The sequence below is a fragment of the Nyctereutes procyonoides genome, unplaced genomic scaffold (assembly GCF_905146905.1).
Source record: "Nyctereutes procyonoides isolate TBG_1078 unplaced genomic scaffold, NYPRO_anot_genome, whole genome shotgun sequence".
In the NCBI taxonomy this organism is placed as follows: domain Eukaryota; kingdom Metazoa; phylum Chordata; class Mammalia; order Carnivora; family Canidae; genus Nyctereutes; species Nyctereutes procyonoides.
This window is the reverse complement of record NW_026575136.1, coordinates 28,527,734-28,553,964: the sequence shown is the minus strand read 5'-3', so window position 1 is coordinate 28,553,964 and position 26,231 is coordinate 28,527,734. Positions and strand designations below refer to the sequence as shown.

Sequence of the window (26,231 nt, the reverse complement as noted above, 5' to 3'; positions counted from 1 at the left end):
AGTCTACGATAATAGAAAATATAATGAACAAAATATTTTTTTCTTTTTTCTTCTCTACTGCTTATTCCACTCGTCTCCTTGGATAAGTCATAATTGTTCTGAGTTTCAATTTGTCTCCATTAGAAAAGGCACAACAATGCCTTCCTTGGGCAGTTCACAGGCATGTGAGAAAATTGAAATCACATATTAGATTTTTCTGAAACTCAAAATGACATATCAATAGAACATTTTTATTAAGATAATTTTATATAAAATTCAGTCACTTAGAAGAAGATATTGAACTTTAATCACAATGGAATTCATTTTCTGTACCAAGTGGTCAGGAAGTACAAATTGGAAACCAAATTGGTATTACTACCACAGTTGAGAATGAGAACTAAAGAACTAGCCATTGCAAGTCTCAGGTGTTTTATCAAGAATTTGGGAAATTATTTTATTCTGCAATAAATTAATTTTCACAGTTTCTTAATATTTTTAAACACAGCAAAGCACACATCAAGAAATCACGGCAATAAACTAAGCTCTCATATCATCTTTCCTAGTTTCCCAAACCGATTCATATTTTCATATTCTTGTGCACTTTGTATACAGCCATTCACTTGTATAGTTATGAAATGGTACTTTCCTTTATCTGTTCAAAAAAAAAAATCTCAAATAGTACTGTAGCAGACTAGCTTCCTGAAAGTAAGTGCTTGAGTTGAACAAAAGTCATCTCTTCAGGTTCTGACATACATTTAGACCTCAAGGTTTTACTTGATGTCTTATTTCCAAGTCTAAATGGAACTACACTTTCAGGATTGATTTTTTGTAGTTAATTGAATTAGCATTTTAAAAACTATTTTATGTCAATCTATTCAAGTGACTCTTATGTAAGTAAAAACATTACAGGAAAAAAAAGATCCAATTCTGGTTAATATAATTATAATAGAGCCTCATAAATATGCACTGATAATTTCATTGAAAGTTATGTTGGATATTTTACTTATATGAATTGCTAATTTCTCTAACTTTTGTAAAAAAAAATCCTGGAATCTATTGTAAAGAACAGCTTTGCAAATGTGCAGTAGCATTTTCAGCATTCCCACATAATTTAATTGTAGAGATTGCATCTAGTAGCCATAATTATCTTTAAAAAAATGTTAAAAAGCCATTTGCTTCACTTTAGCATTTAGCCTCAGATTGTGTATGTGTGTGTGCATACATATGCTCATATATTGCTTAATATTTATATGCAATTTGAAACATAATACATATTACATTTGTGTAGTAAGTTCTTTTTCCTTTTTCCCTTTATTTTTTGCCTTTAAAATCATTACAGGTAAAATGCAATTGCTATATAGTTAACTGATTGGTTTTAAAAAGTTGATTACTTTTGAAGTATTGATCACATTCAACATACTGTATATGCCAGATCTTGATATTAAAAAAATAGTGTTTACTCACAAAAAAATACAGCATGAAACAGTAGTGAAGCATATCATTTTTACGGCTTATAAAAATAAAAACCATTAGCATTATTTCATGAATTAATGCAATAAAAATGTTAATGTCTTTGAGTTAATGTCTTTGAGTATGAGTATGCTACACTTCTCAACATTCTCAGTAATTACATAGTTATTAATGTATTTTTTATAATGCTTGTCCATACGAGCTTCAAATAATCAGATAACTAATATCTAAAGTTGAGTAGAAAGTTTATTAACACTCATTTTATGAGTAGATTATCACTAACAAAGCAATAGTATCCTATGTATATTACTTCTTAATCTCTGATGGCTTCTTCATTTATAAAAGGCTAAAATAAGCTACAGTAAGATATTGGAAGTACTTTTAAGTTATCAAAACAAGAGTGCAGGATAGTTTTCATGTTAAGTCAATATTATTGTACTTTAGTTCTTTGAAGCATATAAATTATTAATTATACATATGCCACTCATGACTGACAAGACCTTTGAACTCCCTAGAGCCACACACTATTTCCTCTGGATGTCTAAAGATCTCATAACTTACATTCATTATCATCTTACAACAGGTCTCCTCTGCTCCTGTATAAGGAGGCTGGGATCAGCTAAAGACCATCTTCCACTCAATCATCAACATGAGTGGGAAATACCTGTTCTTTGTCTGTAATCCCTTGACCCTACTGATATCCTTAATTTATATTAATGACCGAATTGGTTTGAATTCGACCCTAACCTTTAAAGACCTTCTAAAAATGATTGTTTTTGCATAGTGGCTTCACTCAGTTATGCCAATTGTCTCTGAAAATTCTTTCCCAATTTAGGATACTAATTGCATGTTTTTTTTTCTTAATGCATGTTTCCAAAAACAGACATTATCTGTGTTTACCATATAACAATACATATAATCAACCTTATTATATAATTTCCATAATTTTCCATAATAAAGCCTTACATTTTTTACAGCATTTTACAGTTTACACAGCACTTTCACTTAATCAGCTCACAAGCCTCTGAAACAGACAGGATAGTAATTAACTCAATTTTAATCATGAAGATATAAAGGTTCAGAGAATTAGAATGGCATCCAGGGCATAGCAAAAATGTGCTAGAACTGGCTTCTGACCCAGATTTTATAAACCACAGAACAGGGCTACTTCGTAGCACACCACACTAATACTGAAGGCCAAAGCTCAATGACATTTTGTAATCAATAATTCAAACTCCACAGTCTCTGTTAACAGATCACATCTACACAATAAAAATAAAATGAAGCAATTATTTAGATAGTTCAGCTAAATGCTTTACCCTTCATACCAAAATCCTTCTTTTTAAATTAAATTTTAAAGCAAATATTTCTCTCTTCAGTCAATATCAGATATTCTAGTCTTATGGCTTATCAAGAATTTGCCAAATGACAATAATATATTGGCATTAATAAGGTACTTTTGGACCAGTTTTTTAACGTTGTTTCAGACATACTTCCCGATGCCCCCCCCATCTCTCTCTCTCTCTCTCTCACACACACACACACACACACACACTCACACACACGCGCACAGGTACATGACCTTTTACAGTTGAACTCTGAGCCTTTACAAGCTAACATAACAATGCAAAAGTGTCAGAATGCCACACACACTGCCTATCTTGTTTTTGCTTGAAAAATTACCCCTAGAACTGTACTTCACAATGGCTGCCAAATCAGAGTCAAATAACTCCTATTTTTCTTGAGGGCTTAGCCCACTCCTCTGAAACAATTTCAATTACACTCAAAATGTAAATGTTATTACTCCTTTCTTGATCTTTTGGTATGTTGATGATTAGCTGACATCACTGCATTAGCTTTGCCTGCCAAACTTTCATACAGCATTGTATGTACACATAATATACATTATCAATAATTTAAAAAACTGTATAACAGAAAATGAATTTCCTTCTCTATTGTCATATACACTGTGCCTCCAGCCATCCCTGACCAGAAAGGGTTAAACGCTGATGCTTTCTTATCATCAACTTTAATTAGATCAACTGTAAATAAACCTTTAATGTTTGTAAAACAATTAGGTTAATTAAAAGTTTGTTAAGTTGATGTCAAATTAAAATTGAAAATTTGAAGATATTTATAGCTCGTGCTTAAAAACTTTAAGATATTTAGATTGTTTTTGCCTCTTGCAATATATTTAAACTTATTTTAAGCTCTCTCAGATTTTATTTTTGGATATAAGTAGCAAGTCTATTTGTAAGTTCTTTGGGCATGTGGGCCATAACACAAATATCACTCACACCTTATATAACTACACTTCTTACATGAGAATAATTGCCGGTGCCTGTTCATCATCTAGTGTATTAAATGTAATTGTGCATGAAGTTAAAATAATTTAAAACATTCTCAGAGGGCAGAGTGAAAAGGCAGCTATCATTACCTAAACAGGATTACTTCCTGTCGGTGTCCTGCAGTTACCTGACCACAACTGCTCTCAGCCTGAGGTGAGAGCTTCTGGTCAAAAGAAAAGATTTACCAGCTTCATCTAATTGCTTATAGGAAGAGCTACTCATTGCCTTCACAGAGGTAATCTTTTTTTGTCGTCCTCTTAGTTTTGGTCTGCAATACACTATTGCTTTAACATAGAAACTGACCTGTGGAACCAGAATGATAATTTAGGCTTGATCAGCAAAAGCTCACTTTCCTGATACAATTTCATTTTCATATTTTTTATGCTGACTCATAATTATGCAGTGATAATTCAGAATTGGGGCTTGGGCACATTTCCTTGACAAGGACAGTAACAAGTAAAATGCAAACATTTTTAAGAAACTAAAGTGTTAAAAATATGCATTACTTAATCACCTTGGATTTCTAATGGTGCCCCTTTAGAGACAAATGGAAAATATTTAAATTTATTGGTTTCTGGGACTACTATCTGCCCTTGAAATTATTAAGCCATCACTTCCCATAATGAAGTAGATCCTTTACTTTCTACTGGTAGCTCCAAGAACTTCATACCAGGGAGTATCACAGGGATCTATATTTAGTAGTGTGATAGAGCATAAATTCCTTTCATGTCATTATTTGATATTCTATTCATACCATCTTTACAATCATGAGCTTTCCTTTATAAAGCAATTTTTATTTATTTTTAAATTTTTTTTTTAAATTTATTTATTTATGATAGTCACACAGAGAGAGAGATAGAGGCAGAGACACAGGCAGAGGGAGAAGCAGGCTCCATATGCACCGGGAGCCCGATATGGGACTCGATCCCAGGTCTCCAGGATCGTGCCCTGAGCCAAAGGCAGGCGCCAAACCGCTGCGCCACCCAGGGATCCCCTATAAAGCAATTTTTAGAAGTGAAATGTTGGTAAACATTTAACAACGGCTCTCCAGGAAGAACAGGTAGTGTTTGCTGATATTCATGGTTGTCTAGATATTACCACAGGGCTAACTTCAACCCACCAAAATGATATATCTCTAGAAGAGGGGTTGAGAAGAGATGTAGGTCACTAGTTCTTGGCAGTTGTTTCTAGCTGGTTCCGGTATACCACTGAATTTTAATAACTAGATAACAGGTGTTTATATAAATGTTTTCGGAGAATCTCCTAACTAGGTTTAGCATTGATTTTATCAATTAACTATTTCAGTGTCTCTCTCAAGTACTATGGAGATAATCATATCTAGCTTTGAATTTCAGAAGAGAAAAACTAAAATAACCGATCTACTCCCATTATAGGTAAAGTATTTCCTATAAATTTCATCTAAATTGGGAACATTCCTTCAGCCATCTTAAACATTTTTAAAAATACCACTGAATCAGTTTTAATGGTGCATTGATGTAATTGTTCACACATAAAAGAGCAGGTGGATATATGCAAGAATTTCAAATCTTTATTTAAATTTGAGATTTTCCTTTCCCACTGTGACCGGCAAATATGAACAAAAAAAAAAAAACAACAAGAAAAAAATATATACTTAAAAACAAGAAAAAGCAAGGTAAATGATGTGATGTTTCTTTTCTGAAATACATTCAAACCTCCATTTAGTGATATGTGCAACAATCAGCAGTTTTGACATCATAATCCAAATGTATTGAACTATTTTATCTTCCTGCAGACAACAAGGGGATTATTACAAAACTGTTTTCTCAGCACCTTGCTGATTTAACACCTATATAATTCCTGAACCACACTCTGCTTTTATTGAATTGGGTAAGTGTATGGTGTATTTTTTTTTATTTGAAAAACTTACATTGACTAAAAGTCACGAACAGAACCTTTTACTGTTATGAGTTTTTCATATATATGCATATTAATCCAGCAAGAAGCAGATCTATCTAGTCCTGAAACAATGTTTACAGAACTTTATTCAAATGAAAGGACTGTAGATAATCATTTATTGAATTATTTACTTTGATGAAGCTGAGGGCCACTTTCATGTACTTTATTTCTAAAGAGGAGCTACAGGTTTACAAAATCCTAGTTTCTCCTTATGTAATCAAAATATTGATATTCTGATTCCAGTGTTTGTCTTTCAGAAAGAAGCACTTTTAAAATGTAATCTCCTTTAACAGTAGTCTACTACTTATAGATTTATCAGGAACCCAATAAATTATTTTTCAAAGGAGAATTGAAAGAAAAAAATCATTCTTATTGAAATATATGCACATTAAACTGGTACTATTCTAAGAAAAAATGATTGGTGGAAATATTATTTTAGTCGTAAGTTTCTTATTCTGAGAATCCCATCTCACACTTAAACACGTGATCTCACACTGGACACTCCTCTTCTCATTTGGCACATCTAAACCAGTACAGAAATCCTACCTTACCTGGTTAATTCTTGAGGAACAAATTTGCATTGGAATTTAAAGATGTTTTTTTTTGAAATTTATAACATTCCATTGTTTAAGATATAGTAAAACAAAACAAAACAAAACAAAACAAAAAACAACCCAGCCTTTTACTCAGTATGTTTATAGCAAAAGAGGCTGGGGAAAACAAATTCTCAAGTCTTTGGAACATAAATAAATCTTGCATCAAAACAAAAAATCTCAATTCTCTCTGAAATCTTTCTAAATTACAAAGATTTTATTCCACTGTTTGTTTGGTACATTCTAATGGCTCAGATGAACAACTTCTATGTCCTTGTAGCTGTGTTCCTCTTTGATATATGAACTACAACAGGGCTCAACTGCTCTACTATTTTTTTTCTCCATTTCCATGCTTCATTTCCTTCATGTGGCTCAGACTGGAGAAAAATCAACATGTTCTGACGAGCTTAATGCTATGAGGCAGTCAGATGGACCTGAATTTAGTGGAGACTGGAACTCCAAAATAAATATAACACCATGTGTCAAATAAAAAAAGAAAAGATAGTCTCCTGTATAAATCAGAAGAGATAATACAAATCAATGAATAGACAGCAACTTTTTTCATACCTATGCAAGCATCTCAAAACGACTGCAAACTTTAAGAATGATTTACCTTTTTCTTATTTGGAACACTTCACAATTTATTGGCTAAACAATGGTTTATGTTGCCTTAAACCAAATTTTATTGGCTTGTATTGGAGGATTGGGGAGGATTTTCTAAGAATTTATATATTGCTAAATGAAATATATTTGCTAACCAACAGCAATAAAATTCTGCTGGATTCTATAATCTAGCAAGCTAAAAGCATCACTGGAAATTAAATTTGTCCCAAGTTTTGATATGCAGGAAGTTCCAGGACTTTTCAACGGCACATCGTGTTCTATTCTTCTCACTGGCAGGTACCGTGAAGGTATGTACAGGGCACGCTTGGTTCACGGACAACACACTTGGTTCACTTACTCATAGAGGTTAGGTGCTTTGCAGGTATCTGAGAGTTGCTATCTATTCACAAACCACTGAGCATTTCGTTTTATCAAAAAGCCTTCAAATGCTCAGAGTCTGTGGTCAGTGCAGTCCCTTGGATAAGTCTAATGAAGATATGCTTCACCAAGGCAGAAACCGAAACAGTTAAAAATGGAGAAGTATTTACAACCGTTTTCTCTAGTAAGTCGAGTTCTTGTTTTCTGTATGGAGTGGGTTTATTTTTTATTTTTTTGTTATTTATTTATTTTTTTTGCTTTGACTTTTTCTTCAGTACATTTTCAAATGAGGGTTCCAGGGCTATGAGTACAAACTCTCCTGGCCGGTTCCATACATATCTGCAAGTCGTTTAAAGCGAGGCCCCCAGTCACTTAGGTAGTCATAATTCTGATCAGAGTTTGAGCTGATGGAATCTAAGGAGCTGAGTGATTCAGCCACTGAGCCATTTCCTTCAAATGCGTACGTCTGCAAGGAATCATAGGGGGGAGCACAGGGATCGACATCTGCTTCTTTCAGTCGTTCCCAAATAAATTCCCGAAAAATGACATTATCTGGGATGCTTTTAAAAGTTGGTCGACTCAAGAATTGAATTTCTGGAGTCACATCCCTCCGGGTCTTGGTATCTCTGATGACGTTGAGATTTCTGAGCGCGGCCATGTCAAAAGCTTCTGTGTCTTCCTCTCCCCCACCTTCGTCGTCGTATCTCACGATATTTTCTCTGATGTCTCTCTCCTCATCAAAAATGAGAGGCTCTTTTTTCCGTCTTCTCATGGTGACAATCAGGAGGATCAGCACTAAAACCAGGAGACAGGAAAGGGAAAGTTTCAGTAAATCACCACCAACTGCCCCTCATCCCAGTGATATCAGGCCTATGATCTTAGAGATTTCCTCAGCTTTGAGGGGAAGTGAATGGGCCACCCACCTGCATGGGAATTCATGTGCTAAAATGCCTTTAAAATAGGACACTTTTATACATCAAGAAAGCCTTTCCCACACCTGTTTGAACTGATGTCTCCCTCTTCAGGGCCAAAGTATTTGTTAGAGCAAATTGAAGGGCCAGTTCAGCATAAATATAATAATTTCAAAGCAAGGCAACACAAAGGGTTTTTTTTTTTTTTGAACTCCTTAATTGCTGGAAAGGCAAAATGACATTCATAAATGTTTCAGGTCGAATCTAACAACTGCAATTTCAGAAGGAAATGGATTTCAGCATCTGGTCAGGTTCTTTGAAGAAATGCCTCATCCTTGTCTAAGAAACTCCAGTGTTAAATAAAATCCAGTGCATCAGGCCATATACGAAGATTAAAAGCTCAGTTTCTATAGAAAACGGAGTCTCACTTTCAGTATGAAATACTGAACTTGGTCTTTACATGTTATACCTGGAGAGAGATTATAGGTTGTAAGATTTTCAGCTGAGCCCCCTACCGCCCCCCCAAAAAAAAGATTTGTCAAAATTAATTAATAATAAAGCACATGTTTGCACTGGAAAGAAGAGGACACCAGATACACTGGGTATCGCTAGAGTTGAACCCATTGAATTTACTCTTTGTATTTTTTAATAAGTACACACTCCTAAGAAATACTCTGCTCCACTCAGGCTATAAGTGACTGAATGCTAGCTGAATTGGGAACATATCAGATTTCATGGGCACTTGAATTAAGTTATAAAAAAGGTATTCTTCAATTTTAGGATTCAAAATATCTAAAGATTTATCTTTAATTACCTTCTATGACATGAGCCAATTTTTTTCTTGAACATCTAAAAGGCCCAAGGGGATCATTACTCTCTGCCTATTTTTTTGAAAGATCCTTGAAATATTTATATTTAAAATATCTTTAAGGTTTTACTTTGGCATTAAGAATGCACTTGAAAATAAAAAACATAAAGCCAAGAAGGACATCACTCTAATTCAGAGTAACTAAAAGCAATGACTAGGGTAGACTTACTCCATCCTCTACATCAATCTGCCAAAAAAAATCCAAGCACCTACTTAAGTAAGGCCTTTTCTGGTGTGGTGTTCTGGCATGGACCTTGAAAATAAATATACAGCTTTGCTGTCAAAATGGCCTTGGACAAAAGTCTAGACTTTTCACGTAATAGCTGTGTGATCCTGGGCAAGTAACTCGAACTGATGAAGCCTAGCCACATATGATAATTTTAGACAGTGTTCCCAGAATAAATTGCAGAGATAGGGGAATAATGTAAGTAGAGTTAACAGAGTGCCAAGTGCTTGTTTGTGTGCCAAAGAGAAATTTTCATTGTTATCCTCTGACCAACCATGAACTTCAACTCAAGATTTCTCCTCTGACCAAAGAAAAACAATGAAATTAAGTAACAAGCAAAGTAGGAGTAGCAGCAAATATATTGCAAGGCATGTGCCCTACAGATTAAATGAGAGAAAAGGCCATAAGGTGAAAAATGAAGGTCTGCAAACAGGACCTATCATTTGGTCCTCAGAAGAGTTCTCTGGGCGTGTTCCTGTTTGACGGTTGTCTTGGCATGTGAAACAACCTGCCTATGTTCAACGAAATAAAATGCAATAGGTAGGAATTAAGTCTACCACTTGCCTCAAAGCCTTTGCACTATCTAGAACACTATGAGCCTGGTGCTTCTGTAGAAGATAATTGAGCTACAAGCTGAGAGCTCAAGTGACAATTTGCTAGTTCAGAGAAGGACACGCCAGTAAATTTTAAGACATATGGATGAATAACATTTTGGATTTATGTATAAATTTAGCTTCTGAAACTTTTTACATAGTTCTCCCTTCCCCCCAAATAAAAGTAACTGCAAAAGAAAGAAAAAGGGTCCAAATAATACTTCTTGACAAGTCAGAGAAAATGGAAAGGTGAGTATTAGAATCATGATGAGTGGATAGGTGGAGGTAGGAATATGACAAATCTGTCACACATACTGGAAGCAGAATTGAGGGGGAGCAAATATCTAAACAAGTGCAAGAGAATGTAAGAAACGAATGGGCATTAAAGTGAATGAGGCTATGAAGAGGGTAAGAATTATGTAATGGTTAGATGCTATTTTAATTTAAATCATTACTTAGCCAAAATATTTCAAAATTCTCAATTCTCTTTCCTTCATATAATTACAATAAATCTTGTCACTTACATATATAATATGTAATGATTGTTTTATGTATTTTTCTGCTTTATTTGTCATTTTTATTTTAACATATAAAACAATCCCTTCTTATGTTCTGTTGTAAATGTATTTTCATGCTACTGGTATACTTACTTTTTGACAGTCAAGTATAGTGCTCAGTAAAAGTGAAACATGAGAGAACCCATAGGTGTGTCAGCCCATAGGTTCAGTACCTATTAAGGATATTAATATCTTATAGAGTTTATTTTATTTCTCAATCTTGCCTGCAGCTATAAAAAATGAAGTATTTTAGAAGGTTAGAAAATTAAACATTTCAATGACTTAGGAGAATATTAATTTCTAACTACATGAGCACATATAAAAAATAAAATTTAACCTTTACGTAGAACAAGTATTAAGTGCTCTTCAGGGTCTATGGAGATAATCCCTGTATTAAAAAGAATATTTTCTGCTTAAGTAAGCACAAGATTATATAGTTTAAGAGGTTTTTCTCATATGTCTTTCCTGTCATGTGGATGATATTCCTGAGAGGAGAAAGAAAAGATTTAGTCTAGACACATGGCACTTATAATACGTTGGTTGTTCATCAATTTATATATATGTTTAAAAAATCTGTGTCAACCGTTTATTACATGCATTTGGTATGATGATATAATGTTGCACACAGAAGCAGGCAAAGCTCACTTCCTTATGGAACTTGTAATGAAATTAGCAGACAGATAGTAATCAAATAATGAGACACTGAATTTAAAAGTAGAACTGTGATAATTATTCCAAAAGAGGGAAACGTGATCTATTAGAGATCTATAGTAGAAAAAAACAGGTCCACACAAGGCAGATTTATGTAAGGGTTCCTGAAGGCTGAGCTAGGATGAGGGTGGAGAGGCGATATGGAAGATTATTCTTGGCACAATCAAGCAGTGGGCAAAGGTTGGAGCCCACAAGACTGGGGAGTAAAGATAGCGATGGGAGATAACCAATGTGGTTTAAGGATTTCACGATATGATCATATTTGTTTCTCAAAAAAAAATCTGAATGGACTCAGGATAGGAAGGAGGAAAGAGAAGATGTTAGGAAAGCAATTAGAGCAGCAAAAACATGCTGTTGAATTTCTGGTTTTAGGATTCAGTTCTTTAACATACGATTCAACATTTTTGAGTATTCCAGTTATATAGGCAATAGTGCTGGTTATTGGCAAAATCATGAGAGGATCCCTCAATACAAGCACCTCAAACATGGTAGCTATATATTTCCAAAAATAAACAAACAAAAAAAAGAGATAAACATAGTATAAATTATAATGCAATTCACTGTGAAGAAATACAGACATACAGGTGCAAAGAAGTATGTAGCCCAGAAGACTACCATTCTCCCAAACTGAAAGAAAGAAAAGAGAAAATGAAGAAAAACACAGACGTGTAAAACACATAGCATACTATAAATTAGTGGACCCTTATATTCTCAACATCCTGTAGTCTGTGACAGATACTTATCTATTTTTATATAATCGTCTTGAAAGTATTTCAGTGCCATCTAACACACTTCCTAGAGCTTAACACAGCATTATTAGCCCCTACAAATAAGAATTCCCCTCTCCAATAAACTTCCACCATCAGTTGTCTTATTTCCTTAAAGACAGCAGACACTTTAAAAGTCATCCAGGTTTGCTCTAGAAGCACTTAGAGTGTATTCTCAGCTGCTGAATTCAACACCTCATTGTCATCCCGAATCCCTTGCACTGGATTTTCTAAGCCTAAAAATGTCTGAATTCTCAATGCTCAGTTCCGTTCCTAGAATTAGGCAGAGTTCTGCAGATGTGGTACAAATTGGTACCACTGCTAGATAAGCCTACTTATATTAAAGAAAAACTATTTTCCTTATTTCCAATTTTGAGTGAAGTTCATTTAAAACCACTCAGTCATGTGAACTACCATCGAACCAGTTTTTTTTTCCATCCTAAAACTCTATAAAAGGTTCCTGCTTTAAATCAAATTGGAAGACCTTATACCTGTTAAGTATCACTTTGTTAAGTTTAACCTATTGTTTAAAGACTCACCAAAAATTAAAGTCAAAATTTCTTTTAATTCAACATTTTTTAACGGGCATTGACTTTCTACAACTGTAATCCTGGTCAGTGGTCGGTGATTTTATTACCTATAGATGTGTCTTGAGCACAAAAAGCAATACATGACAGTAAATATGCACTCAACAAATATTTGTTATATAAGGTGGGAGTTGGAGATATGCAGGTAACTCTTGCCATTTTGAAGTTTAATATTTTATATAAGAAAACATAATTTTTATATAATAGATTATTTAGCAATACAACATATGCTATGTAAATATTTAAAGGAAGGTATGCTTTGGCCAGGATACTCAGAAAGAGTCTCACAATAGAGATGACATGGAGGTAAGACTTGAAGGATAAGCCACTATCACCTCAAAACACTACTTTCTCTATGGTCTCTATGAATAACCAGAATTTATTACTCAATGAAATGGTGGTCTAATCTTCACTACCCAACATGGTAGCCACTAGCTACATGTGGCTATTGAGCTTTTGAAGTCTGTCTATCCCTATTTGAAACATGAATTGAGATGTGCTTTTAGTGATGTTCAAGACAATTGTTTTTTTTTTGTTTTTTTTTTTGAGATTTTATTTGTTTATTCATGAGAGACACAGAGAAAGAGAGAGAGGCAGAGACACAGGCAGAGGGAGAAGCAGGCTCCATGCAGGGAACCCGACATGGGATTCGATCTTGAGTCTCCAGGATTACGCCCTGGGCTGAAGGCTGCGCTAAACCACTGAGCCACCCGGGCTGCCCTCAAGACAACTGTTAAAGTAAAATAGATTTTTATTGATTACTTGTTAAAATTATAATAGCTAATATTGGATTAAATATGTTATTAGAATTTATTTCAATTGTTTCTTTTTAAAAGTTTTGCTAATGAGGCTACCTGAAATTTTAAAATTACATATGTGGTTTGCACTTGTGAATTATATTTCTTTGGATGAACTGAAAGATTAAAAAATACTAGAAAAATCTTAATTGCGTATGATCTTAAGGTGTACTACTATAACATTTTATTGCCAAGTGACATATCGAACAGCAAAACAACTATTATACTACAATTATTACTGTGTCTATTAGGGTACAACTGAAAATGACTTATTTGAACTTAAAAATCTGCTAGTACAGTCTGTATTCAAGGTCAGCAAATTTATTATAAATGATTATTCACATCCACGTGCAAGTAGAGCTTAGCCCTTCGATAACTTTTTTTTTTAACTTTTCACTGTCTTTTGATCCTGCTGATTTTCATAAATTTTACTAAAATCTGTTACGTTTTCTCCATTTGGCACTAATTTAGTTTCACTAATTTTCTTTTAATTTTGAAATTGAACTTTGGTGGCTTCAGATCAGAAATAACCGTTTCTGAACTCCTTCAGTGTCACTTCCAAATTCCCACCACTCTCGCCATGCCTAGAGCTACATCAGAGTTCCATACTCTCACCAAAAAACAGGTCATTATTTTCTAATCAATTACTTATCTTCAACTACACTTGATTTTACTGACTTTTTTTTTTGTAAAAGTAACCTATTTCACATTTCCATATTCTTATCTTTATTGCCCCCAAACCAGAGAATCTGAGCTTTTCTGTTACTCCCCTGAGATAAAGTCTGTCAAGACCATTGTGTGGTCTTGACATCTGCCCAATCCAATGGGTACTAGTCAGCGCTGAGTTTACATGGCGTATCTATTATATTTGACACAGAACTTCAATGACAGAACATGATATGGGTGAGTTTTCTTGAATTAATAGAATATTACAGGAATTCTTACAATTAAAAAAAAAGTTTCACTGTCTCCTCTTAAATCATGGTCTGGTGGCTGCTCTTGTCTAGGTAATACTTAGGGTAAATCTTCCTCAAAATCTGTACTTGGCTTCTTTTTCATGCAACAATCTTTCTATATGAGCTCAATGAAACCCAAGAATTCAACTACTTTCTACAAATGGCAATTGGTGAGATCTTTGGCATATGAATCTCCCATCTATCTCTCTAAATAAATCATGCCATATTCATAAATGACTATTCATCATTTTACTTATAATAAAAGCATAATATCTCAGAATATAGTAAATAATATATGGCAATTATAATTTTAACTGTTACTATCATTTATTTTACTGTAATAACTTTTCTCCCCTAATGTCTATTTCCAGATTTAAACCCATTAAGTTTAATCTGTTTTATAACTTGCATTCTTTTCTCAAAAGAATACCAAACCAGAAACTTCCAGGTCATCTTTCATTCTAACTTCACTTCCTCCTTATATTTATTTCTTGCTCATCTACCTTAAAGAACCAACTATTATACAGCATAACCCCTGGAATGTATCTCAAATCCCTTCTCTAAACCCACATTGCACTGAATCCTTGCTTCTATTTACTGAATATGTCAGCTTAGGATATTTTACTTTGCTTTGGCTCAGTTTCCCCTTCTCCAAAATGGAGATAATAGAACTTAACTCAGAAACTATCTGATAGTAACTTTATAAAGATTGAGTTTACATTTATAAAGTTTTAAAATATATGTATATAATAAACACAATAATAGGTCATATATCATAAACTTCTACAATAAAATTTTAAGCAATACAGTTTCTATTTCTATGGGTCTTGATAAAATTTGAATCATACAATGGATACACAAAAAGAAACAAATTTCACCTTGTACTCACATGTGATTTTTGACAATTCCCTGTTAATTTAGTTATCTAGATACCTATGCTATTCAATTTATTGGATGGTAATACAGACAGCAGAACTCTTCTAGAGAAGCTTAAAGTATGTGGCAAAGACAGGAAAATGAACAGAATGTGATAAATACTATTCACAAATCATTCCAAAATATTTCTCCTCCTATATTCCCTATATTAGGCCCTGAGAATACACTGGTTTAAAAAGAGAAAGATTAAGATCAGTACTTTCAAGGTGCTCTTCAATTTGAGCAGAGCAAATAAATATGTTTACAAACTGTGATAACTGACACAAAAGAAACCCACGGGTTTCATGATGAAGAATTGCAGGTGTTGGTATATAGCATGCCCTGGGCACCCTTGGCCCATGCCCCCTCCAGCTTCAACTCTTTGGCCAGGGTATCCCAAGCATGGCATGCCCAGGGACCCCTCCAGATCACATATGGTCTAACTCTAGCTCCAGCCATCCCACTAAGGCAGCCCCAGCATTGTGCCCAGGATCCCTAGCTTCTCAGACAAGCAAAAATAAAGGAGTTCATCACCACTACACCAAACTTCCAAAAAAAGTTAAAATGTCCTCTTTAAGTGGAAAAGGCCATAATTAAAGATATTTCACTAGTAAAGGCAAATATATAACAAAAGGCAGTAGACTAGCTGCTTAAAAATCTAGTATGAAAAATGTAAAAACCCAAAAAAGATGTAAATTATGATATCAGCAACATAAAAATGTGTGTGAGGGGAGTACAAATGTAGTACTTGTAGAATGCATTGGAAATTAAGTGATTATCAGCTTAAAACAGACTGCAATATTTATAATGTTGGTATAAGTGAACCTCATGGTAACCAAAACCAAACCTGCAAAAGAACCTAACAAACCAAAAACCTACAACATATACAAAAAAAGAAAGGAACCCAAAAATAACAAGAAAATCATCAAACTATAGGAAATCAAGAGAACTACAAAACCATGCAGAAAACAATAGCAATAAGTATTTACCTATTAATACATTTTAAATGGACAAAATGATCCAATCAAAAGGCATAGGGTGGCTGAATGGATAAAACAAGACCCATCTATATGCTGCTTTTAAGAGTCTCACTTAGCTCTAAAGACACATGCAGATTGAAAGTGAAAGGATGGAAAAAATATTCCATGGAAATGGAAATAAAGCTGGAGTAGCAGTACTCATATCAGCTAAAATACACTTTAAAACAAAGAATGTGACTCCAAGAAGACAATGTAACATTTGTAAATGTCTATGCACCCAACATATGAGCATGTAAATATATAAAGCAATTTTTATCAGATATAAAGGTAAAAATTGACAGTAATACAAAATAGAATACCCTACCTGAATCAATGAAATGGATCACAGACTGAAAATCAATAAGAAAAACAATGGCCTTAAACACCACATTAGACCAAATGGGCTTAACAGATATATAGAGAACATTTCATCTAAAATCTTCAGACTTTTTTTTTAAGTGCACACTGAACATTCTCTAAAATACATCACATGTTAAGCCACAAACTACAATAAATCAAAAAAGATTGAAATTATATCACGCATCTTTTCACCCACTATATATGAAACTAGAAATTCATTAAAGAAGATAACTAGAAAAATAAAATGTGGAGAACTACGCATGCTACTAAACAATGTGTCAATAAAGAAATCAAAGTGTAAATAAATACCTTGAGATAAATGCAAATGAAAACACAACTTTTCAAAATGTATAGAATATAGCAAAAGCAGTTCTAAACGAAAAGTTTATAGTGCTACAGGCCTACCTCAAGTAAAATCTCAAATAAGCCATTTAACCTTACACCTAAGAGAAAATAAACAAATTCCAAAATTAGAAATAATCTTAGTGGAAATACATTAAATAGACTTAAAAAATAGAAAAGATCAGGCAGCTCCGGTGGCACAGCGGTTTAGCGCCGTCTGCAGCACAGGGTGAGATCCTGGAGACCCGGGATCAAGTCTCACGTCAGGCTCCCTGCATAGAGCCTGCTTCTCCCTCTGCCTGTGTCTCTGCCTCTCTCTCTCTCTCTCTCTCTCTCTGTCTCTATGAATAAATAAATAAAATATTTTAAAAAATAGAAAAGATCAATGTACAACTAAGAGCAGTTTTTTTGAAAAGATAAAACCATTAACCTCTAGCCAGAGGTTTCAAGAGAAAAAGAGGATCTATACAAATAAAATTAGAAATAGAAGTCACACTGATAGGGACACCTGGATGGCTCATCTGCCTTTGGCTCAGGGCCTGATCCCGGATTTCCGGGATCGAGTCCTACATAGGGCTCCTTGTATGAAGCCTGCTTCTCCTCCTCTGCTGTGTCTCTGCCTCTTTCTGGGTCTCTCATGAATAAGTAAATAAAATCTTAAAAAAAAAGAAGTTAAACTGATCTTACAGAAATATAAAGGGTCATAGTAGACTACTATAATTATACACCAACAAACAGGACAACCTAGAAAAAATGATAAATTCCTAAAACACAACCTTTCAAGATTGAATTTTGAAGAAATAGAAAATGTGAATAGGCCAATTACAAGTAATGATATTGGATCAGTAATTTAAAAACTCTCCAAAAAATGAAGAGGAAGGAATGTTTCCAAATACTTTTTACAAAGTCAGCATTACCCTGATACCAAAACCAAAGACATCAAAAGAAAAAAAATTACAGGCCGATACCGCTGAAGAAGATAGGTACAAAAATTCTCAACAAAGTATTAGCAAACCAAATTCAACAATACATTAAAGGAACTATACTGCATGGGGCACCTGGGCGGCTCAGTTGGTTTATAGTTCTTGATTTCAGCTCAGGTCATGATCTCCGGATCCTGGAATCAAGACCTGTGTTAGGCTCCCAGCTCAGTGGGGAGCCTTATTGTCTTCCTTTCCTTCTGCCCCTCACCCTGCTTGCTCTTTCTTTTTTTCCTCTCTCTCTTAAATAAACCTTAAAAAAAACATACAAAATAACTATACCCCATGATTATATGGAATTTATGCCAAAGATGGTTCAACATCTGCAAATTAATTAACATTACATACCACATTAACAAAAATGAAGGCCAAAAATCATATGATCATCTCAGTAGATGAAGAAAAAGCATCTGACAGAGCTCAACATCCACTTGTGATAAAAGCCCAACAAAGTAAGTACAGAATAACTACACCTCAACATAGGAAAGGTCATAGATGACAAATATACAGCGAACATCATACTCCAGGGTAAAAAACTAAAAGATTTTCCTCTAAAATCAGGAACAAGACAAGAATGCCCACTTTTGCCACTTTTATTCAATATGGTACAAGAATTCCTAGCCACAGCAATTAGGCAAGAAAAAAAAAGGCATTTAAATTGGAAAAGAATTAAATTGTCACTATTTATAGAGGACATGATTCTGTATACAGAAAACCCCAGACTCTACAAAAAACTACCAGAATAAATGAATTCAGTAAAAGTCACAGAATACAAAATTAACATGTAGAAATAGGTTGCATTTCTATACACTAATAACAAGCTATTAAGAAAGTTTACAACTTCATCAAAAAATTACCTAGGAATATGGGCAGCGTAGGTGGCTCAGCTTAGCGCCACCTTCAGCCCAGGGCTTGATCCGGGAGACCCGGAATTGAGTCCCACATCGGGCTCCCTGCATGGAGCCTGCTTCTCCCTCTGCCTGTGTCTCTGCTTCTCTCTCTCTCTCTCTGTCTCTCATGAATAAATAAATAAAATCTTAAAAATAAAATAAAAATACTATCCAAAGCAAATTACAGATTCAATGTAATTGCCTCAAGTTACCAACGTTATTTTTCACAAAATTACAACAAAAAAAATCCTAAAATGTTTGTGAAACCTCAAAAGACCCCAAATAGTAAAAGCAATCCTGAGAAAGAACAAAGATAGAGGTATCATGTTCCCTGGTTTCAACTATACTACAGAGCTATATTAATCAAAGCAGTATGATACTGGCACAAAAAACACATAACAATGGAATAGAAGAAAGAACCCAGAAATAAGCGCATACAAACTGAAACAGACTCATGACAAAGTTGGCATGAATACACAACAGGGAAAAACCATCTTTTCAGTAAATGGTGTTGGGAAAGCCTGACCACTTTCTTATATCATAAACAAAAATAAACTCAAAATAGATTAAAGACTTAAATGTAAGAACTGAAATCATAAATGTCCCAGAAGAAAATATTGTACGCTGTTTGACATTGATCTTAGCAATATTTTTTTGGACCAGTCTCCTTAGGCAAGGGAAATGAAAGCTAATAGAAGCAACTGAGAATACATCAAAGTTTTTGCACAGTGAAGGACAATGTCAACAGATGAAAAGGCAACTTATTGGATGGGAGAATATATTTGCTAATCATATATTTGATAAGAGGTTAAAATGGAAAATACATGAAGATCTTACACACCTTAATATAAAAAACAAACGAGCAATTATTCCAAAGAATACATACAGACAGCCAACAGGAACATGAAAAGATGCTTAACATCACTCATCACCAGGAAAATGCCATTCAAACTGTAAGATTATCTCACACCTGTCAGATTGGCAATTGTCAAAAAGATGAAAAATACTGTGTTGACATGGATGTAGGGAAAAGAAAACCTTGCACACTGTTGGTAGGAATGTAAATTGGTATAGCCACTGTGGAAAACAATATGGAGATTCGCCAAAAGGTGAAAACTACCATAAGATCGAGTAATTCCACTTCTGAGTGTTTATCCAAAGAAAATGAAAGCAACAATTCAAAAAGATATATCTTTTGAGTAACCTCCATACAGTGTGTATGCCATATGTATATATACACCTGTCTACACACAATGGAATATTACTCAGCCACAGAAATAATGAAATCTTGTCACTTGCAACAACATGGATGGGTCTAGAATGTATTATGCTAAGTGAAATATCTCAGAGAAAAACAAGCACTGAATGATTTCACTTATATGTAGAATCTAAAAAACAAATTGAAACAGACTCATAGGAAACAAACTGTGTACTACCAGAGTGGAGAGTGAGGGGGAGGTGGGCAAAATAGGTGAAGGAGACTAAGTGATATAATTCTTCAGTTCTAAAATAAAACATGGGAATGTAATGTAAGGGAATATAGTCAATAATTTTGTAGCAACTTTGTATGGTGATATATAGTAACTAGATTTATAGTGGGGATCATTTCATATGAAAATGTCAAATCGCTATAAGGTACACCTCAAATTAATAGGATATTGTATGTCAAGTATACTTCAATTAAAAAGACAAAGAATCGTGGTTGTGAATAATGTTTAATCGGTAGGTAAGACATCCCCTCTGAGAAGGTAACACTGAAGCTGGTCATAAAGGTAGTGTGAGCACACCAGGTGAAGGGATTCAGGAAGAATCTTTCAGTAACAGGGTGGCATCTTTCAAACTAATGGAAAGGCAGCTGTGTGGCTCTTCCTACAGGATGAGTGAAGGATTAGACAGCCTGATACCTTCAAGAGGTGAGCAGGTGTCAGAACATGTCTTGCTTTGTGGGCCATGAGAACCATTTGGATTTTTATATAAGTACATTTGGTGCTTCTGAAATGTCTCAGGCAAAGCAATAATTTATGTTTTAAAAAGTGAAATGATAGGAAAAATACAGGGGTACTAGTGCAGTCTGGTGATCAAAGACGGATGTCATTGGAAGTGACATCTAAGCTAAGATCTAAGGATGAGAGAATTCAACTTGTCATTTTGTCTGGATCTATGTGCTGTAGAATAAGAGATATATGCAGATCCTCAGTAACAGAAGGCTAGAATTTGAACTTGTACTTATGAACTCACTCTATTATTTAGTCACAGAGAATATGAAGATTTACATATGATAAAACCCAAGCATGTGAATGAGGTAAATTAGATATCAACTATAGCATTTTTAACTAAAATTTAAGCTGAATTTTAACAACGAATGCAGCATCCTTGAAATCTCTACTGCAGTTTTTTTTTTTACTCTATCTTTAGATAGATTCGGAAAATCATACATTCAGATTTATTTTTTTTTCTTGAGCCCTTATAGATCTCCAGGGCTATTAACCCAAAAATGTAATTTAAGTATTTTAAGTGTGTGCCATATCCACTTTATAGAAAAAATAAAGAGGCTGGATTTCAGATAAAATGCTCCCAAATCATAAAATCTTAAGAAATGGGAAAATCTGGTTCCAATGGAGATACTACTTATGGCTAAGACAAAAATAAAATAAGACATTCTTTTCCACTAATGAGTACATTCAAATCATTCATGGTCTCATTCAGCATGCAGATAGGACATGCCCTCTACATGGCATATCAGCATCTTATGAAGTGCTACAGACCTAATAAAATAATACTCAGCCTCTGCAAGCAGAGTCTACTGGAGCAGATAGACAAAGAGACAAACTAATGATACAGCCATAAAGGATGCTCTGGGATATGCAAAGTGCTATGGGGCATGCAGGAACGGCACTCAACCTGGACTCTGCCAAAGCAAAAAGAGGGAAAGTTGTTCCAGACAGAAGGAGCAAGGCAGGTAAGAGCAGGTAAGACAAAGCAGGATGAGTCTGAGAAAGAGCAGTTCCATAATTTGGCTGAAGGTGGAAATGGGAGGGAGCAGTTAGGTCATAGAAAGCCTGTGATTTTCATCTGTGGACAGTTTGGAGCTATGGCAATCTTATTTTAAGCTGGTGTGTGTCATAGTCACATCTGCTTTGCAAAAGCTTACTCTGCCTGTGATGCAGGTGGATTGGACCTGGTAGAGCCGGGTGACTGTCATTATTCAGGAGGGCGACCGTAGACCCGGGGCAAAATCAGGTGCAGCATCAAGGGACAGAAAAGCATAGATTCAAGAATCAACAAAGTAAAATTCATATTTTTGGGGAGACTAGCTGTGGGAGATGAAAGAGAAGAGTCAAGGCTGATTGATTCCCCCTCAAAAAGCATGGAACTAGAGACTAAATCAGGAGGTGAGCTAGGGATCTAGGAAAATTGTTCAGGATTTAATAATTCTATTCAAATTTCTAACACCAGCAGTCCATTAGAATGATGAAGGTGCCTATCTAGAGATCTGCAAATCATCTGCACCTACGAGATGGCTGCTTTCCATGTCTCGAAAACAGGGAAGCATACATTACAACCCAAACTGAGCTTCCGCTTACCCCCCCCAAAAAAAGTATCACAGAATTCCTCTCCATTAAATGTGCAAGTTAGAATGACTTGAGTATCAAGACAGACATAAAACTGACCTAAGTACAATGAATATTGTGTGTACAAAGACAATCAGTACACTATATATTTTGGTTGTGATGAAGTATAATCTCAAATTTATCATATACAATTCTTGATGTGTTTTCTCAAGGTTGGAAGTAATTGGAGGATCCTATAAATTAGACACTCAGAGTTCACCAAAGAAGTGTTAAAGCTGCTCTGTAAAGCAGATCAAAGATTCTGCTAGCTCTAATTTGGCAGTACCTGGGCTGAGATACCCACAGATCTTGCCCACAGGGATTTCCCAGAGACACACAACTCTGTCATATTGGAAAACATGCAGGGAAAAAAACCTTATCAAGGACATCCACAAGGCAGTCTTGGCTGTGTTTGGATCCTGGCTGTGACACCTTATAACTCTGTGCATGTTCCTCTAATTTACAGTTTTCTCATATAAAAAGTGGGCGTAATACTATTTGCTAGTACCTGCCTCGGAAATGTGTTATGAGAATTAAATTAGACCATGCTCACTTAGTATGAGCTAATTAAATGTAATTCATTTTTTTTTACAATGCTTGCACTTGTTTGAAAGACAAACACAGGTGCCACCATAAATTAGCCACTTCTGTCCTTTATTATCACTGGGACTGCTATATCAAGTATGTTCTATCATTATAGATTATGATGGGGGATCAATCTTTTACATAGTGCTATCATATTGTTCTCCGCAATCACACACACACACACACATATGTATGTTTTTTTTTTTTTTTTTTTTTTTTTACTTAGGTAATACTATGACTTACAAAACTAGGAAAATACTTTCCTGTTGAACAAAATCACGAGTTGCCACAGTAACAGAGGAACAAATATGGTTCAGCACCCCGTAGATCAAGAAAGAAAAGTGAAAGATGCATGACAGCTAAATGTCAAGCTGGCCATCCTGGACCCACTGAAAAAGCTTTCCAATTCCATGTAGTAAACAGTGGTTTCCACAAATGTCTTATTAAACCTGAAGCTGGGCCAGTCTAATTAGTCCCAATCATGGCTAAAGCGCGAGGAGCTAGAGGGGACGTTATAGGACTTCAATTACTTGGGCTTAAAGGTCCAACTATGGAAAAACAAAACAACATAGTAAATTCAGTGAGAATTTTAGTGTTCAGGAAAATGCAAAGGCTAACAAAGAAACTACCTGTGCAGTCTAACAAAGAAAATAGCTACAATATTCTCTGGATAGATGTGCAACATTTAATACTGAAACTGTATTTTAAAACAACTGAAATTCTGTTCATTTTTTCAAAATCCACTGAAGTAATAATTCAGTGCCAATCATTCATAAATTTTTCTTTTTTTCTTAAAATATTATATGTATTCATTTCGTTGAGAGAGAGAGAGAGAGATCGCGCACACAAGGCTGGGGGGCAAAGGGAGCCCTATGGGGCTCAATCCCAGTACTTGGAGATCATGACCTGACATTTAACTATTGAGCCACCCAAATGCCCCCAATTTTTTTTTTCTGAAGTGCTTTCAGCTTGGTTGAAAAACTACCATATACGTCAACAATTATGAACAACTATGATAACAATGCATAACAAAAATGGTGTTGGGGTGGGGCCCCTGGGTGGCACAGTCTGTTGAGCATCTGACTCTTCATTTTGGCTCAGGTCATGATCTCAGAGCTGTGAGATGGAGACACACGTTGGGCCCTGCACTGAGCATAGGACCTGCTTAAAATTCTCTTTCCCCCTCTGCCTGTCCCCCTGTTTCTGTCCCCCCACTCTCGGTAAATGAATAAAATCTTTAAAAATTGGTATTGTGGCAAAATATTTAGGAAAACATTAGAATATTAAAGTATCTTGCCCCATATTGATGAAATGTTTCTACTTATAAAATAATTGCATCTGATTGATAACTTTCTCATTAACTATGAATATGACCATAATCTCTCCCATTCAAGTTGTATTCTGTGTAAGTAAAGGAAACTTCAGGCTCTAATTTTTGGATCATCTCTTTCATTTAGGAATTCAGATACAAATAAATTACAAAGGGTGAGAACAAAGTTGGGATGGGAGAAAACTCAGGAAAGAGTTTACCCATCAAGTTAGAAGGACACAAGCATGAAGTCAACACAACCAACTTCAGACAACATGACTTTCCAATTTTTAGGAAAGACTGAAGGTGAACAATTTTTTGAAAAAATATTTTCAAGGTATATTTCCTTTATAGTTTCATCCAAAAGCAGTGATTGACCATACGGTGTCCTAGAATCTGATGGCCTAATGGCCATTAGCTTGTTATATGAACTCCTGAACTCCTTGAACCTAACTGTATTTCATTTTCCCCTCTGAAAGTTTAGGTTAAAACTGATTTCTAAGATGCCTTCTACGATGAATACTCTGGAAACTTCAAGGCATCCCTTTCCCTCATCTTAAAAATAGCTTTAATTTGAAACATCACTGGCACACAAACTTGGCATACAGAGAAGCACCTTTTCTTAAGGGTGGAAAGCCCAGGTGCTTAGATTTTATCCTTAGACTGAACTAGATCTCAAGGAGTTCTTCCCTATTTCTACCCTTCACTTTGTTTTTTTTCTTAGCAATATTTATTCAGAAGTATAAAAAGGTTGAGTTCCAAATCCTGGTATCTAGTGTCACAAAATAAAATTCACCTTGCTTCTTGAGGTGTAAAATACGAGTCACTTGTGCACTAGAAGTCATGATCCATGGTGGGCTGTGCATCTCATCCACACCTCCCCCACCCAAATACTCAGTCATGTTGGCTTTGGTACATGTTGTGTGAAAACCCAGAGTCTGTGATTGAGGAGACAGAACCAAAAGAATATGAAAAGTCCAAATCGTCTGCTTCTAAAGACTCAGTAAAAAAAGACTAAATTCAATTCTAAACAGAAATACCAGTATTTGAACCTACTGATTACTGAGCCACATCCTTACAGAGAAATAAAAGCCAATGGTTCCCAAATGAATCTCGGTAAAATAGGCTGTTTTGGCTTATATTTTTATAGACTTGGGGAAACTTTAAAAAATGAGTAAAATATGTGACATAAACACCTTATCCTAAAAAGTGGAACAGATATTCTTACTTTGGTATCTGTTAAAGGAAAACACTCAAATTTTACTAAATTTTGACGAAATCCACAAAAGCTATAATCTTACCCTGAGATATATGTACACAAACACACACATACACATACACACACATGCACTCATATCATATACAAGAATGTAATCTAATAAAACTCTATTTTACTTATTTCTGGTGACAGCTAGGTAATGATTCTTAACTAATTACATCCATCAAGCAACCTAACTTTCAAGGAAGCCCTAGGTCAAAGGTAAAAGTATATTCTAACAATGAAATAGGTTTCATTAGATAGATAGCATTAAAAAACAGATAAAAGGTAAATTAGCTGTTGGGTATGATTAAATTCTGGAGAATACAATTTTATCTTACTCTTTTGAAGTATGATGTAATCTAAATTGTCCGTGATGAACTGGTGAAGTTAAGTTCAAAAAGAGTCATCCATATACTAACTACCTTTGTACTGGTTCCACCTTTTCCTAAATTTACTCTAGTCCTTTGTATTCTACTTTAATCAGGCTTTAGCTGGGAATTACTATTTCTAATGAATTTCTGAGACTTTCTGCCACCTATGTGAAGCTATTTGAAAAAAAAATTTTTTTCTTCTTTCTAGATTTATTTGGTTAGCTGAAGTTATTGAAGACAGCAATTTCATTTGTATGGAATGACTTACAGGGTATTAGTAACTAGGTCTTAGCTTGGTTAATAGGT

General features: G+C 34.8%; 1 protein-coding gene across 2 annotated transcripts in view; it reads right to left on the bottom strand.

Moving 5' to 3' along the window:
* Window positions 1-5,373: 5,373 nt before the first annotated feature.
* LOC129495387 (cadherin-7) overlaps window positions 5,374-26,231 on the bottom strand; it is a 120,775-nt gene continuing 99,917 nt past the window's right edge. For both annotated transcript variants that reach the window (XM_055302836.1, XM_055302835.1), the window contains exon 12: window positions 5,374-8,104. In XM_055302836.1, the coding sequence (XP_055158811.1) occupies window positions 7,611-8,104 (494 nt within the window). In that variant the 3' untranslated portion in view covers window positions 5,374-7,610. The remainder of the gene's footprint in view (window positions 8,105-26,231) is intronic.